The 17,997-nt window shown below is 38.4% G+C and overlaps 1 protein-coding gene across 2 annotated transcripts in view; it reads right to left on the reverse strand.

Moving 5' to 3' along the window:
* tyw1 (tRNA-yW synthesizing protein 1 homolog (S. cerevisiae)) overlaps positions 1–17,997 on the reverse strand; it is a 179,848-nt gene that overhangs the window by 93,177 nt on the left and 68,674 nt on the right. For both annotated transcript variants that reach the window (XM_073053571.1, XM_073053572.1), the window contains 3 exons: positions 12,728–12,780; positions 11,622–11,740; positions 4,914–5,023 (listed from right to left, as the gene is read on the reverse strand). In XM_073053571.1, the coding sequence (XP_072909672.1) occupies positions 4,914–5,023; positions 11,622–11,740; positions 12,728–12,780 (282 nt within the window). The remainder of the gene's footprint in view (positions 1–4,913; positions 5,024–11,621; positions 11,741–12,727; positions 12,781–17,997) is intronic.

Genomic DNA, 17,997 nt, shown 5'->3' on the forward strand with positions numbered 1-17,997 from the left:
CAAATCCCAATTATTTTTATTTTAAACTGTTTTGATCTAGTGTCAATTAGCTAGAGGGGAGTGTAAGCAATTTGCATAGGGCATCATAGACCTTACTGCTGGCAAGAGCACAGTCTCATAATTTATACTGTTTCAGGGCAAGATGTCAGTTCTCCCTCCTCTTAGGTAAAACTCTCTGTCATTAAGAAGCATTTTACATCCTTGAGCCCAGATAAATATCACACTTAGCTATCAAAAGCATCAATCAAGCAAAGAGCAAAGATTTTAAATATTGTCACATTCAATCATAATAATCATAGACTGTGACTCTAACATCTTGCTCCCTTCAACAATATAACTCGCAGATCTATTAGGCTTCTTTCAGCAATATAGCAAATTATATCTTAATCAGAAACATCATACTGCAAATTGAGAAGTCAGTAATTGAATCCTTAATTTGAAAACAACTTTATCCTGTCGAAGACTGTCTTCAACTGAATTATTATAAAAGGTACATACCTATAAAACTTCCCTTCAAACTTTGGCAATTAATAATAAGCAATGATTTGGAGATCTTCATTTACTTGGATTTTCAGAAGGCGTTTGATAAGGTGCCACACATGAGGCTGCTTAACAAGATAAAATCCTATGGCATTACAGGAAAGATACTGGCATGGATAGCGGAATAGCTGACAGGCAGGAGGCAGGGAGTGAGAATAAAAGCAGCCTTTTCTGGTTGGCTGCCAGTGACTAGTGATGTTCCTCAGGGGTCATTATCAGGACTGCTGCTTTTCACATTGCTTGTCAATGATTTAGTTAATGGAATTGATGACCTTATGGCAAAGTTTGCAGATGATATGAAGATAAGTGGAGGGGTAGGTAGTGATGAGGAAGCAAAGCAATTGTAGTATGACTTAGACAAATTGGAAGAATGGGCAAAAAAGTGGCAGATGGAAGACAGTGTTGAGAAATGTACAATAATGCATTTTGGTAAAAGGTATAATAGTGCAGACAATTATCTAAATGGGAGGAAGGTTCAAACATCAGAGGGGCAGTGGGACTTAAGAGCCCTTGTGCAAGACTCCCAAAAGGTTAATTTATAGGTTGAGTCTGTGGTAAAGAAGGCAAATGCAATGTTGGCATTTATTTCAAGGAGAATAGAATATAAAAGCAAAGCAAGAATGCTGGGGCTTTATAAGGCACTAGTCAGGTTGCACTTGGGAGTATTGTCAATGGTTTTGGGCCCCATATCTCAGGAAGGATGTGTTATTATTGAAGAGAGTGCAGAGGAGGTTCACAAAGATTATTCTAGGTGTGAAAGGGTTAACATATGAGAAGCATTTGGCAGTGTTGGGCTTGTACTCACTAGAATTCAGAAGTATGTGGGGGGGGATGTATCTCATTGAAACCTACTTAATGTTGAAAGGACCAGGTAGGGTGGATGTAGAGAGGATGTTTCCTATGGTGAGGATATCCAGAACTAGAGAGCACAGCCTCAAAACTGAGGGATAGTCCTTTTAGAACAGAGGAATGGAAGAATTTTTTTTTAGCCAGAGAGTAGTAAATCTGTGGAATATTCTGCCATACACTGCAGCGGGCACATATGTCAATGCATATATTTAAGGCAGAAGTTGATGTTTTGTGATTGGCATCAAGGCATCAAAGGATATGGTGAGAAGGCAGGTGTACGGGGTTGAGTGGGATCAGGGATCCGCCACGATGGAATGGTGGAGCAGACTCGCTGGGCTGAATTACCTATTTCTGTTCCTATGTCTTACGGTCTAATGATCACAGAAGGAATATTTCTGCTCAACAAAACAATTTTTTCAATTTCAACTTGTCCTTCTAATATGTATCATTTTCAATACAAGTTTTATCCGTGGGGGGGGGGGGGCACGGTGGTTAAAAGAGTGGCAAGGAATCTTAATGTGTTACTGAAGTCCTGTCGCACTCACCTCAATAATAAGCAAATGCTTTGAGAGGCTGGTCAAGAACTACATCTGAAGCATGCTACCACCCGAACTGGACCCCCTACAATTTGCCTACGGACACAACCGATCGACATACGATGCAATAACCACTGCCCTACATACCATCCTTACACATCTGGAGAAGAAGGATACTCAAGTGAGAATGCTGTTCTTGGACTACAGTTCAGCATTCAACACCATAATTCCATCCAGGCTTGACAGGAAACCCAGAGACCTCGGCCTTGACCCTGCCTTATGGAGCTGGATCCTGAACTTCTTGTCAGATCGCCAGCAAGTGGTAAGAGTGGGCTCCCTCACCTCTATCTCTCTGACTCTCAACACAGGAGCTCCTCAGGGCTATGTACTAAATCCACCCCCCCCCCCTTTATTCACTGTATACCCATGACTGTGTCACCACCCACAGTTCTAATCTGCTACTAAATTGATTGGCCTAATTTCAAACAATAACGAGGTGGCCTACAGGGAAGAAGTCACCTCTCTGACACAGTGGTGTCAAGAAAGCAACCTGTCAATGTTGCAAAAACAAAGGAGCTGGTTGTGGATTACAGGAGGAATGGAGATGTACTAACCCCTATTGACATCAATGGATTTGGGGTTGAGAAAGTAAACAGCTTCAAATTCCTCGGCATTCACATCACTGAGGACCTCACGTGGTCTGTACACACCAGCTGCGTGGTGAAAAATACTTAACAGTACCTCTTTCACCTCAGACAGTTGAGCACGTTTAGTATGGGCCCTCAAATCCTAAGAACTTTCTACAGGGGCACAATTGAGAGCATCCTGACTAGATGCATCACTGCCTGGTATGGGAACTGTATCTCCCTTAATCGCAAGACTCTGCAGAGAGTGGTGCGGACAGCCCAGCACATCTGCAGTTGTGAATTTCCCATGATTTAGGGCATTTACTAAGACAGGTGTGAGAAAAGGAACCAAAGGATCATTGGGAACCTGAGTCACTCCAACCACAATCTATTCCAGCTGCTGCCATCCGAGAAACAGTACCACAGCATAAAAGCCAAGACCAACAGCCTCTTCCACCAGGCCATCAGACTGATTAACTCACGCTGATTTGAGTGTATTTCTATGTTATACTGCCTGTTCTATTTATTATAAATTACTATGGTTGCATGTTGCACGTTTAGACAGAGACGTAAAAAGATTTTTATTCATATATGTGAAGGTTGTAAGAAATAATGTCAATTCAATTCAAAATATATATCTCCTTACAATGTGAGTTCATTAGTGCTCAGATGTTATTTACAATTATTTGTTTTTCTGTACAAAAAAAACAATGATTTTCATGATGACACGGTAACACGCAAAAGAATATCAAGTTTGAGATGTGATGACAAATATAAATAAAATTTAGCCAAACCATACTATAAAGTACTTTGTGTTTGTGTATGGGAATATCACCTACATCAAGTTACATACTCTTCAGATTGTATCTCACATGTTAGGGTAAGAGCACATAATCACCATGCTATGATGAGGCTAGCAATCCATCAGTATCCTCACCCAGGCGAATATACCTAGCTCTGAGGCCAAGTTAACTATTAGTCAACTAATGCTGGCAGGCCATGCCATATCCATGCCTAACATTGTCCTCCTGAAACAGAAACTCTATTCTGAGCTGTCACAGGAAGAGATTAGCAGGTAGACAGACACAATAATTCGAGGACGTATCAAAACCTGCCTGATGAAGAGTAACATCCCTATTGAACCCAGTGAACCTCTGATCCAATGATTGTTCATTGTGGAGAAGGAGCATTTGGGAAAGCATTAACCTCATCGGCAGCATATGTAAGTCTTGTTAGTGGTGGATGGAACACACCACCTCACAAACAAGTCACCCACCCACTCCTCAAGGCATCTGCAGGTTCCACGTTGGCCTCATCAACTACCTCAGAAGCCAAAATGCCAGAATGGGAAGCATGTCATCTTCAACCTGAAGGACTGCCAAAGAAGAATTCTGAAACAAGCAAATGTTCTTGCTTCAGACAAATGATCTAATTAACAGAAATACAGATTCTTTCCTCCCAAGTTCTTCAGTAACACCTGATTACAGCCTCCAGCGATCAGTTGCTACAGGTATACACCAGTCCCAAACATTTATGTATGCATTTTTTTGGGAGATTTTAATTTCTTAAAATGGATCTTCAACCTAAAATGTTATCTCTATTTCTCTTTACAAAGATGCTAACTGACGTAATGAGTGTTTCTAGCATTTTCGGTTTTTATTTCAGATGTCCAACATCTGCAGCTTTTTGATTTTGATTTTATTTTTAAAAAAGCTAAGGGAAAGTATTGGAGAAAATGCTAGATATATTCATGGGGTCAGAACTATTAATTGACAAATGAAGGGAACTACAATTGTAGAGCACAGATTTACTAAAGCTTTATATTGCAAAATACAAAATCTTGAAAATTGGTGTTATGTTTTATAGAATAAATGAAGTTAAGGAGCAATTTCAAAGAGTGCTTAAGACAGCTATAAATGTTTGGTTTATATAGTGTCTTTCCTACCCCTTTCATAATACCTCAAGGTGCATTACTACTAATAAAACACTTCTGAAATGGAGTCATTGTTTATGTGTAGGAGAAACCACTTTAAAACAAAAATGGAGATTCTGAAATTGTGTAATGGATTGCTGAATATAGAATTTTAATTACATAAGAATATATAAGAAAGTTGGTTGAAGGAAAGGTGCATTACAATAAATGGATATTGACAATTAGGGTTGCTGCTCTTGTTCGTCCATAGATAGGCTAGACTGAACTCACAATTCAAGATAAATGATGGAAATAAGCCAAAAGATGAATAGTCCCCTGGTCCTTTGCCATCCTCATTTTTGACCCATCCTACTTTATCATTAACTGAGTGAAACAAAATATTTTCCTCATTATATCCAATATTCCTACCACTGCTTGACAACTCTTTACCTTTAAATTGTTTGATCAGGTTCTGATGATTCTCAATTGCTTCTTTTAATATCATATCGGCTTCATCCATTTTCCATCGCCATTCAGTTCCGACGGGATTAGTATGATGTCTGTTAAATAAAGGTTTGTAATGTCAGTTAGTTATCATATTTTAACCAAGGGCCTTTAATAGCTCTGTCTAATGTACATGGGTCCATGCACTGTAACACTATGCAATATGGTCTTTCTGAAATGTATGTGACATTTGCCCATAACTTGCTTTAACACTGACTGTATTTCAGCAAGAGTTAGGCCTTACATCACCAGATGATCTAGTTAACAAAAAAAAGGTACAGTTACAAAAGCTCACAACCCTTGCAATCATATTTTATTACAATTACCAAATGGACAGAACTGCCTCCCTTCCATTAACTGTCTACAAAACGAGATTTCTGAAAACATTTCTCACCCGTACACTGAGATTGCAAATGTGTCCATCAAAGGACCACCTCCAGTTATTGACTCTGTCCTTCCCACAGATCTCAGGCAAGTTGCTTTCAGCCACATCAGAAGCTTAATCCAACATGTTTTATGATGCTACTCACGAATAGGTAAAATCTGTGGGTGGGGTTTTTCAATTGCATTTTTAGGCTGCTATTTTGCAATATTTATTTGAAGAAACTTTTTGACAAACCAGGAATATCTGTAGTTCTAAACCTCCAAACCACTGACCACGCAAATGCAATGTATTTAACTTGAAGCTTTAATCATATTTGCTTGATCCAACTGTACTTATGAAACACTACCAAGCTCTTAGTCCTCCCCTGTCACTCTGCATATTAACTTTATGGTCTTGACTTCTTTTAAGAACTCTCTCTCTCTCCAATCTTCAGACAATTTCCCAATCACCAGTTTGTTTAATTTGCAGCCCTATCCACAGCTCAGGTTTTTTTTTGCATGCTATAAAGTACTTTGAAGAATACAACAAACAATCAGTACACCACAGGATAAGAAAAACTAAATTACCATTTCACCTTGACTAGCTTAGCTTCAAAGATAATCTAACTCACTAACTCATCTGAAGCAAAAAATCATTCTTGGCCTCTTATGTTCTCACAAATGTATCCCTCCTATAGAGAAGTAATTTTCTAAAGAACTATTGCTGCTTTTACAAGGAGTGTAATCGTACAATTTCTGGCACTGCTTAATAAGATTTAAAGGTAAGTATCATCACCCATACATAATCCAACACAATAGTGAACAAATATTTTTTCCAATTTTTTGTGAAATTGTGTTTGAAGCTGAATATGTTGGGCTACTTGGCTTTCCCTACAACTCTCCCCAAACCTATTAAACTCATCTAGACCTCAAACCTATTAAACTCATCAGCACCTCTGTCATCTCAGATGGTTGAAGAAGTTCAACATGAGTCCCCAAATCCTAAGGACTTCTACAGGGGCACAACTGAGAGCATCCTGACTGGCTGCATCACTGCCTGGTATGAGAACTGTATCTCCCTGAATCGCAGGACTCTGCAGAGAGTGGTGCGGACAGCCCAGCGCATCAGTGGATGTGAACTTCCCACTATTCAGGACATATATAGTGACAGATGTGCAAAAATGGCCTGAAGGATCATTGGGGACTCAAGCCACCCCAACCACAAACTATTCCAGCTGTTACCATCCGGGAAACAGTACCACAGCATAAAAGCGAGAACCAACAGGCTCCAGGACAGCTTCTTCCACCAGGCCATCAGACTGATTAATTTACACTGACACAATTGTATCTCTAAACTATATTGACTGTTCTGTTGTATATCTTACTGTACATACTATTTATTACAAATTACAATAATTTGTACATTGCACATTCAGACAGAGATATAACATAAAACGTTTTACTCCCAAGGGTGTAAGAAATAAAGTATGTTCAATCCCTAGAATTCTAACCATTTACTATCACTAATTTATAACACTATTCATCATTTTAAAGACATTAACATTTGGCTAAGATTTCTACTTCATTGTTTTTAAAAGTGAATAGATGCTACAACTACTTAAAGTTGAAGATAAATTGGGGAATAATCTAATTAAAATTTTCAATTTTGGAAACAGTTTCAAGGAAAGTCTTTTTAATCTAATTAAGAACTTAATCTACCATTAAAAGGCTAAAATTCTCAAATGAACAACTTCAAGATTTTTTAAACAAGTTAGCATCTGAATACAGAGGAAATAAAGGTAATTAAAATGTACTGTATCTATATAATCTTAATCATTATTCCTAAAACATCATAAGTTTTACTAGTTTCCAGTTTTGACATGCCTGGAACAAGAACATAACAGAGAGAAAAACAGAAGTATGCCATAAAAACGCTTCAAGTTTTATACATATTTCCAGCACAACCCCCATATCCCTTGCCAATGCGGCAGTTGGTTTAGAGAATTCCAAAGGTCCAACATTCTCTGAATGCAGAAATTTCTCATTTCAGTCCAAAAGTTTACCCTTTATTCTAAAACTGTCCTTCCTTGTCCAAGATTCCTCAGTTAGAGGGAACCCCCTCCCTGCATCTAGCCTGTCAAGCATTTAAGAATTTTGTGAGTTTCGATGAGATTTCCTTTCATTCTTCTACTCTTCAAAGAATACTGTCCTAGATTTTTAACTCCTTTCAGGTAATAAATTTAACCATCCCTGAAATATCCGTAATAAATTTTGTTGCACTCTTTTTATAGCAACTTCAAGGCACTATGCAATTGAAAAAAAATCTTTATTCCAGTAATCAAATCTTCTTGTAATAAAGGTTAACAAAGCACTCTTTATTAAATTGCATACTTCACCTGCTTGTTGTGCTTTAGTGACATACGTATGGGCATCAACCCTGCCAGTTGCTCATCAATTGATAAATACTCTTCAATTATGTGTATCACAATGGATTGTTATGATTTTTTCTACTTTATTTTCCATCTATCATGTTCTACCCAATTTCTAAACTTGTCCATATTCCCTTAACATTCCCTGTTTACATTCTCCCCTGTACTCACAATCCCAGCTAATTTTGCCTCATCAGAAAGCTTGGAAATTATTACAGTTCACACCCCCCCCCCCCAAACTGCAGAGGAGTCAACAAAGAATAACAAAAATTGCTTCGTAGATGTCAGAAAAACGTCACTGTCAAGTCAAGGCAATAGACCAGGGTTTCCCAACATTTTTTTTTAGCCTATTGCCTCCCTAAAGCACTTTCATACTCATCAATGTCCCTCTTAGGCACAATATACTTTCCGGAGCCCCCACAGTATAAAAACATGTCTATGATATGTTAACATGAGAAAAATGAATCTGCTTTAAAATTATCTGTCTTTAAACTTAGCGTACACAGTATCTGTGCACTGTACAGCAGCTTCAATACCAATGTGATCCTAGAGCTTGATGGTTTTTAGCAAGAATTAAAATATCGGATTCAAGTTATGACAGCAATAGCCTTAAGTCCCTACTTGTATCAATATGCAATAGGTTTGTGTATTTTTGTGAGTATGTGGTTCACTGCACTAAAGCCTCTTTCAACAAGACAAGAGGATGGAAAATAATTAAGAGCAGTTTGGCTCTTCTCCAAAGACCGGGAAACTGCATGACAGTGTAGCCACACACCATAAAAGCTGATATTTTTGAAAAGCATTCTAGCTTCTTCATCATTCTGAATTTCGATATAATTTCTCTTTGCAAGCTCTCTTCTTATTCTTCCACCTTCCAAAGAAAAGTGTTAATTACCCAATCTGGAATTTCCAGATTGTTCAAATCCTTGAATTGATTTCAAAAATCCTTCTTCAGTGACTGCAGGTGTAAGCAGTACTCCTGCAAATCTCCATCTGTGAAAGAGGGTGTCATACTTCCAATGCAGGGAAATTGTGTGAATATTTTTCTCCCATTGTTTTGCTTATATATTTCCAATTTTTCAATAAAAATGAACTCTGCATTTTTTGCCGAGATTAAATAGAAATTCTCACCCTGCAGTTTCATATTTAGAAGGCTCATTTTGTCATACAGATCGGCTAGGTATATCACCGATCTGTGGAAGTTCAATCTTATTTCCCATGTTCTTGTCAACTTTGAGTAAAAATTTAACCACAGTATCAAAAGGATCAAAGAAATGTTTTAAGCAGCAGCCTTTTGACAGTCAACACACTTCAGTGTAAAGAACCAAACATTCAAACTCTTCATCATTATCTTGGCATAACTGGCAAAATATTCTGCTATTTAATGGATAAGCTTTAATTTTGTTGCTAGCAGTTATTACAAGAGTCATTCTTGAAAAAAGTTGTTGGCTACAAGATGTTGATGATGGATTGTAAACAGACTCAGGAATTTCTGTTTTCATAAATGCCTCTAAACCAGCATGGTGATCTGTCATATATGGTGCTCCGTCTGTTGCACAAGAAATCATGTTCCTAATCAGAATACTTTTATATTTACATTTTGAGCTCGTTGTACATTGCTTCACCGTTATATTTGTTTTTAACTTTTTACAAAAGAGAATCTCTTCATTAACTTTCCCATTTTTGATATGCCATCAGCTGCCTCGTTGTCTTGCATAATTGACTCATCCAGTTGTATCCCAAATTCTGTTTTTTGTTGTAGCTCTGTGCATAGTTAATACTCAATGTCTTCACTCATTTCATCAATACCATGAGCTACTCAGAGGAACTGATTTTAAAATACTGGTATCCATTTTCAGAACTTCTGACGCAGCAGGCATCATTACTCTTTCACCAATTTATAAGATTTTCCATACTTTGCTATCCCTTTGGAAATGTTAAGGTCACAGTCAAGGTCATTTTTAGCTTTCTTGGCAAATGACTTGAGTGCGCAACACTTTTCAAATGTTTTCATCTTCTGGTGCTGAGTAATACCATAAGTACCCTTTTCAAGCTGTCTTTTATAGAAGTGTTTCTGTAAACTTGATGGCTTCATTAGACAGTACAGTATTACAATAAGACACATAGAGCTTTGCTGAGCTGACAGGTACAGAATAAAACCATACTCCCAGCATGTAACACTGCACTGATGCTCTGTTTCTTAGCAGGATTAGAATTCAAGGTTTCACCACTTTCAGACTCATAGAGATCATGCCATACATATTTCTCCATCATTAATGGGACTAAATTTAAATGAAAAGATTAACATAAACTCGGAATGCCTACTGGATGTAGGCTGCAAGTTGACATGACCAGTCGGGTCTCATGCCTCAAGTTAGGGTGCCACTTACCTTGCCCCCTCCAAGAATCTTCAACGTTCCCCGACAAATTTTATTTCCCCTAACATCCCCTTAGGACACATAACCACCCTGTTGGGGTGTGGTGCCGCCCCCACTGGGAATCACTGGTATAGATCAACGTGCATGCAGGCTGTTATTGTTTTGTCCTGTACCAGCTCAATGCACTAATGAATTGACCTATATGAACGCTACGTAGAACAGGCTTTTCACTGAACCTCTATACATGGGACAATAATAAATCAGTTTACCAAGGGCATAGCATTTATCGGTGGCAGAGCTCAACCTTTAACCTAACCATACTTAGTTTTCAGGAGATAATCACTGTATGCACATCTACCCACACCCATGACTGTATAGCTAAGCACAGCTCAAACATCATTTACAACTTTGCAGATGACTCCAGCGGTGTTGGTAAGATATCAGATGACCGATTGGCTGGTTGAGGAGTGTCACAACAACAACCTCATACTCAAAGTCAGCAAGACGAAGGAACTGATGATCGACTTCAGGAAGGAGAAGTCAGGAGAACACAAAAGCCTTCATTGAGTAGTCAGTGCTGGAAAGGGTGAGCAGATCTAAGTTCTTGGGTGTCAACATCACAGAAAATCAGTCCTGGGCCCAATACATGGATGCAATCATGAAGCAGCACGCCAACAGCTCTACTTCATTAGGAGTTTGACATGATTTGGAATGCCCTCACATAGATCTATAGATGTGCGATGGATAACATTCCTGCTGTTTACTGCCTGGAATGGAGGTTCAGATGTGCAGGATCACAAGTAGCTGTAGACTCAGACAGCTCCATCACAGGCACGATCCTCCCACCACTTGGGACATCTTCGAGACATGGTACCTCAAGAAATCTGCATCCATCATTAAGGAAAATCACCATTCAGTACATGTTCTCTTATCGGTACTACCATCAGGGAGGAGATACAGGAGCCATTAAGACAAACACTAAATGAGTCAGGAACTGCTTTTTCCCTTACACCATCAGATTTCTGAATGGGAGATGAACCCATGAAGACAACCTCATTATGCTGGATTTTTTTCCCACTATTTATTTTGTAATTTACAGTAATTTGATGGTTGTTGTGACGTACTGCTGCTGGAAACAACTAATTTTATGTCATATGAGAGTGATAAGAAACCTGATTCTGATTCTATTCAAATCAATTCTTTAGAGATTGTATAAAGTGATCTGCATTATGACATTAATACATGAGCCAAATTCTCATCATATTCTGTTGCTCAGCAAATAACACCATCATCACTATAATGGGAAAACACACTTCCCAGTAAATTAGATATATTAACAATGTTTGCTGGCAACACAAGAAAAGGCAATTTTGCATTTATCCTACAACATTAGTTTAGACTGTTCAGTTAATACACACAACTTCTAACCATGTCATACCTAGAGAGAATAATTAAATTAGTATGCGCTGTCATTTGTCTCTTACCTCCAGCAAAAGACACATTTATTGGCACAAGCTAAACTGGGGGTTGTCTCCATACAACGATGGCTCTCAATTCCATAGAATGTGTGCTTGTAGCAACCACCTCGACCTCGAAGCATGGACTGTGGAAATGAAACCAAAATATCAAATGTTGCCAATTAAAACCCTTACTGTACATGCATATTTAAGAATTACACACAAGTAAAGCAAATGACAGTTTTATTGACTCATTCTACTAGCATTTACCTATTTAAATGGTCAAGGTAGGTCACATCCAGCAACTAAAGTCTGAGCCCCCACTGATTTCAATGGGATATTATATGTATGAATTAAGAGGCAAAGTTATGTTACAAAGAGTAAAATTATTTTACCCTTGCAATGTTACAAAGTCTTTTTTTATGTTTTTACTTTCTTTTATAAAGTGAAAAACATTACTAGTCATTTAAGATATTAAATGACATAGATAGTGTTTAATAGATCACAGGTGATTTAGAATATCACAGACCAGACATATCAAATGTACAAAGACACTGTGCAATAACAGAAGAGGGATTTATCTACTGTCCGAAACTGAGTCTGTCTGTTACAAAATTATCACTCTAGCTGACCCTCAATTGCACTTGTTTGTAAGATCACACTGAGTAAGATGACTGCCTTCTATCTCTGTAATGTAGCAATGTTTATTTCCTATCTCAGTCTATACGATGTACAAAGCATAGCCTGCAACTGTATCATTTCCAAAGACAATTATTCAACTTACATGGCTGATCTCTTGTCTCCTATGTTCATAAAGTTGAAATTAGACTCTGCTGTCATGAGCTCATGAACTGATACATGCAAATATCTTTGATTCCAATTTATTATTCACCATGCCAAATTCTAATGGTTATAAAGTACTTCAAATAAATGCATCTTGAGGTTTGATATTTTCCACAGCCAGCAATATCCTTTTCTGTGCCTGTGATGAGCAACTTATTATCAATTCTATACTGTTAAATGCTTTCTCAATATTTATTTTTAACAATATAAAGTCATTTATGTTGAGCAATTTTCATATAAGTTACAATATAAAAGCAAACAACATTTTGGGTTATACTTTTCTCCACTACCTTGGTCCATCTGCAGAGCTTCACACCTGAGTGACTTCCTATTAAGCGGTATCCTAGAAAATAAAATTATTCACTCCATTACTTTTCAATAACTGGTTACAATAAACTAGTCAAAGGTCCAAACTACCTATTTTTATTTATAAACACGAGAAAGTCTGCAGATGCTGGAAATCCAAAGCAACACCCACAAAATGCTGGAGGAATTATCTCAGGAAGTTATTTGTATGATTTCCTCCTCCCACACTGTCAACATGAATAAAGAATTCCAATTGATCTGTACATTAAAGAGAGTAAAATAATGGGGTCAGTGTTAGCATGCCTTGTTTTCCCTTAAGATACATGTTTATAGAAGTGATCACGAAAGCATTGGAAATGGGAACTATATATTTCCATTGCTACACTCAATGCTACTTTAAAAGACAACTAAAATATTTCCTGATGAGTAATTCACTAATGTTTGACAAATGTACACTTTATGCATGAACAAACAATTTTACATCTAACACTTACAAAATTCTACTACTTCTTGTCATGTTTTTGGCTAAGAGTTCCAAACAGACTCTGAAGTAGTTTTGTGTTCAAGCTTTTTCTAAGAAGAATTTTAGCTCTCAGTACTAAGAGAACTTCTTTGTTGAATTTGGTAATCAGAGCTTGCTTTATTTTCAGCTCTCTGTTATTCTTGAGTGGCTGTTTTAAAAAAAAAGAGATTCCAGCAATACTGTCACATTTCCTAAAACTAATTCCCAGGCCAAGAACATAAGGAAAAAGAAGAGTGAACTACACATCCTTTCCAGCCTACCTTGTCATTTAACAAAATAATGGACGATGTTCCACTGCAATTTCACTTTCCTCCAAATCCCATGATTTCCTTAGTGAAGTAAAATATACCAATGTGAGACTTGTGATCTATCCATTGAGCATCCATTGCGTCCAAAACAGATTCAAATTTTCTCAGTAAAGAAACTTCACCATCTCAATTTTAAAAATTCTACTCTTTATTCTAAGATTATATGTTCTTCCTTTCAAGAAATGTTCTAGATTCCTTAGCCAACGACAACATTCCACTGCCATATAGGTTGTTAGATATCAGATAGGTACACAGATGGGAAAGGTTTAAAGTGATATGGGCCAATTGCAAGTAAGTGGGTTGAGCTTAGATGGGAATCTTGATCGGCAAAGCTGTGCTGGGTTGTTACTTCAATTAAACCTACAGTTTTGTAGTAACTATTACCCAAGGGACTCCTGATACAATTGAGTGGGGTGAACCTAAGCAATGCTACAAATGTTCTAAGATTCGTAATAGTAATAGCTCCACTGAAGGGTGAGGAGCTAAAGATGGCGCCAGAGGTTTTTGCAGACCTGGGAGTCCTGATGAAGGGTTTCGGCCCGAAACGCCGTCACTACCTCCTCCCATAGATGCTGTCTGGCCTGCTGAGTTCTGCCAGCATTTTGTGTTTTTATTAAATCTTCTGTTCTTGTGTCTGCTTTTCCCTTTTCAAGGTGGCTGAGCTCCTTTTGGAGTCCGTGATCTACAGATGTGCTCAAGCTACGTTCTACACAGACTGCAGGTTCGTTCTCACTCTTCAGAACTCGCCGAGTGGCCTGCATTTCAGGATCTCCAGGAGTGGCTTTAAGACGTGAGCCTTCGTGGTGTGACCCTGTGGATGATCTGATTCTTTGCCAATGTCGCCCACTGAAACATCACGGGGGATTGACGCATTGAGACAGTGGGTGTGGGTGTCAGAGGCTTCTGCACGCGTGTGATCTCTCTCTCTCTTTCGATGGTGAGGTGGGGTTTGCAGATTCTCAAGTCAGGGGAACTCGAAATAAGTGAATCTGCAGACTGTAACATCGAAACAGTGATCTGTTGACCTCCCCTCTCACTGTTGTTGAACTTTTGATGGACTATAGATAGTAATCTTAGGGGGCTTGTTATTGGTTGCATGGTGGGTGGTGGGGAGGGCTGATGTTTTCTGCTGGAACAAGTGGGAGAAGAGGGAGGGAGGAGAGTTGATACTCTGCCACTGTTTGTCGGGTAAGGGGGCTTTGGGCTTCTAATGTTTTCTGTCATTCATTCTTTGGGTTTTTTCCCCTTTGTTTCAAAGAGTAAGGATTTCAAGTTGTATACTGTACCTATCCTCTGATATTAAACTGAGCCATTGAATCATTGAATTTAAAGCAAGAGTAATGTCCTGTCATATAAACGTCACTCGATGTTTTAAGATCAGCTTCATGCTCCTTTTTATCAAATTTATGAACAGTGCATGAACCCTATCTCACTATCTTGCTCTCTTTCTACACTACTTACTTATTTTTTTAGATTTTCTATTGTAACTTATAGTATTTTTATGTGTTGCACTGTACTGCTGCTGCAAAACAACAAAACAATCATGATAGATGTCAGTGATAATCAACCTGGTTCTGAATTCTGATTAATGAATCCAAACACAAAATTGTAACATCTCTTAAGATGGTTAAAGAGCATAGCACTACTACTTGACAGATAGACCTCAGTATGTGCGGTTGGGAGACTGTAGGTCTGACACAGTGGTCAGCAGCACAGGAGCGCCACAGGGAACCGTACTCTCTCCGGTCCTGTTCACCCTGTACACATCTGACTTCCAATATAACTCGGAGTCCTGCCATGTGCAGAAGTTCGCTGATGACACGGCCATAGTGGGGTGTGTCAGGAATGGACAGGAGGAGGAGTATAGGAAACTGATACAGGACTTTGTGATATGGTGCAACTCAAACTACCTGCGTCTCAATGTCACCAAGACCAAGGAGATGGTGGTGGACTTTAGGAGATCTAGGCCTCATATGGAGCCAGTGATCATTAATGGAGAATGTGTGGAGCAGGTTAAGACCTACAAGTATCTGGGAGTACAGTTGGACGAGAAGCTAGACTGGACTGCCAACACAGATGCCTTGTGCAGGAAGGCACAGAGTCGACTGTACTTCCTTAGAAGGTTGGCGTCATTCAATGTCTGCAGTGAGATGCTGAAGATGTTCTATAGGTCAGTTGTTGAGAGCGCCCTCTTCTTTGTGGTGGCGTGTTGGGGAGGAAGCATTAAGAAGAAGGACGCCTCACGTCTTAATAAGCTGATAAGGAAGGCGGGCTCTGTCGTGGGCAAAGTACTGGAGAGTTTAACATCGGTAGCTGAGCGAAGGGCGCTGAGTAGGCTACGGTCAATTATGGAAAACCCTGAACATCCTCTACATAGCACCTTCCAGAGACAGAGAAGCAGTTTCAGCGACAGGTTACTGTCGATGCAATGCTCCTCAGACAGGATGAAGAGGTCAATACTCCCCAATGCCATTAGGCTTTACAATTCAACTGCCAGGACTTAAGAACTTTTTTTAAAGCTATTATTAATGCTTTTTGAGTTAGTGATTTAGATGCATATCATATTATTACTGAGTTAAGTATTGTATGTAATGAGTTTTTGCTACAACAAGTGTATGGGACATTGGAAAAAATGTTGAATTTCCCCATGGGGATGAATAAAGTATCTATCTATCTATCTATCTATCTATCTACAAATAATACTAAAACATGCTAATAAGTGGTTAGCAATGTCAGCTGCCTTTTAAAAACCTGCTTTTAAAGGATGATGTAGTTGAACCTGGAAGTGGCCTGATAGCCAAAAATCCTAAACTAAGACTGTATATATCCATGTTGTGTCTCAATGCCAGTGGAGACATATACAATAAGTGTCAATATGAAAATTAAGATGCCCTATACCCGGCTACAAGGCGACATGAATAGTGCACATTCAGAGAATCTGATATAATTTCTACTATTTCTAGAAGTAAACACTAGCATTAACAACTTAACTGCAGGTGATTTTTCTTGCAAACTGAACAGTAAAACTCCTGAACATACTACATCTTAAAAGGTTAAATAGAAGCCTTAAAGAAGAAAAAACACAGCCTTACTACATTAAAATTGTTATCATGTAGCATAAAAAACTATGAAAATATGTCACTATCTAAGCTGGAAGGGAAAATCAGGTAGGTAACTTTCGGTATAATTTTCTCTACCATCATCACCAACTTGAACAAAGAATGCTAAAAATTTATCTTAATCGAGACCTACATCTTGTAGTTTGGCATTCAATTGCAAATGTATCATTTTTGTAACTAATGTAGCTGCTTCTCAAAAGCATTGTAAAAAGGATTTGGCTCTAGTTCACTATGCTTATTTTTAATAATTCAATATCCAAGGAATAAAATCAGCCAAACACCAAGAAGCAATCCTTTCATGATCTGTAAGTATGAATGTGAACACCAGCGATGTTAAAAACATGCTTATAAAGACAACAGACAGAGTAGTTAGTAGAAACCATTGATAACAAGCCCCAGTCTTAACCCTATATGTATTGTATCTAAAGTGATATTACAGTTCCGAGACCTTTATAGTTATTAAAAGCATAATTGCCAATTGAATTCACTAAAATACAACTGGGTCAGTAAAGACCACTGATTAGAAAGGCAGCAAGTAATGATAATGCGAAAAAAGCCATATGACATAATGGTTTTTCAAACTAAAATATGGTCAGACAGATTTAAACTATTTGACACGATAAGTTCTCTAAACTTACCACAGAATTCTACCCTATTGTATTTGATGTTCACAGTGTTGTTTCTTCACTAGAGAAATGAAACACAGATTGGGTGCTTGCTTTGCAGAACACCTGCTTTTATTGTACAAGAGTAACGCCAAGTTTCTCGTTGCCTGCCACTTTATTCATCATTGCACCCCAGCTCTGACACCTCTGTCTGAGACCTCCTGTGCTGTTACAATGTGGCCAACTGCAAGCTACAGGTAAAATACCTCATCTGGCATCTGAGCACGGCGTACTCTTCCCGACTAAATATAAAATTCTCCCACTTCAGTTAGCTCACTTTTTATTCCAGTCTATATCTATACCCGAGAAACCCTTCTAAACCTCCAATTTGCTACATCTAGCAAGATCAACAACACCCTGGCGAAGTTACTGACCCAGCTGGAGATCATCGACGCACCAGAATTGCTTCAATTATGATTTATAATTTAAATTTTTATTATATTTACTTCGATTTGTATTTCAGGGAACGCGAAGCACAGAAAGAACTATCACTGTGATGATTGTACGCTCTAGTATCAATTGTTTGGTGACAATAAAGTATTTGTATTTGTATCAGAAGTGGCCACTTCAAGTCGGCTGATCTCCTTAATGCATTTATGTTGTCTGACCTGTTGGGCCTGTAACTCCGGTCTCACCATT

The sequence above is a fragment of the Hemitrygon akajei genome, chromosome 8 (assembly GCF_048418815.1).
Source record: "Hemitrygon akajei chromosome 8, sHemAka1.3, whole genome shotgun sequence".
In the NCBI taxonomy this organism is placed as follows: Eukaryota; Metazoa; Chordata; class Chondrichthyes; order Myliobatiformes; family Dasyatidae; genus Hemitrygon; species Hemitrygon akajei.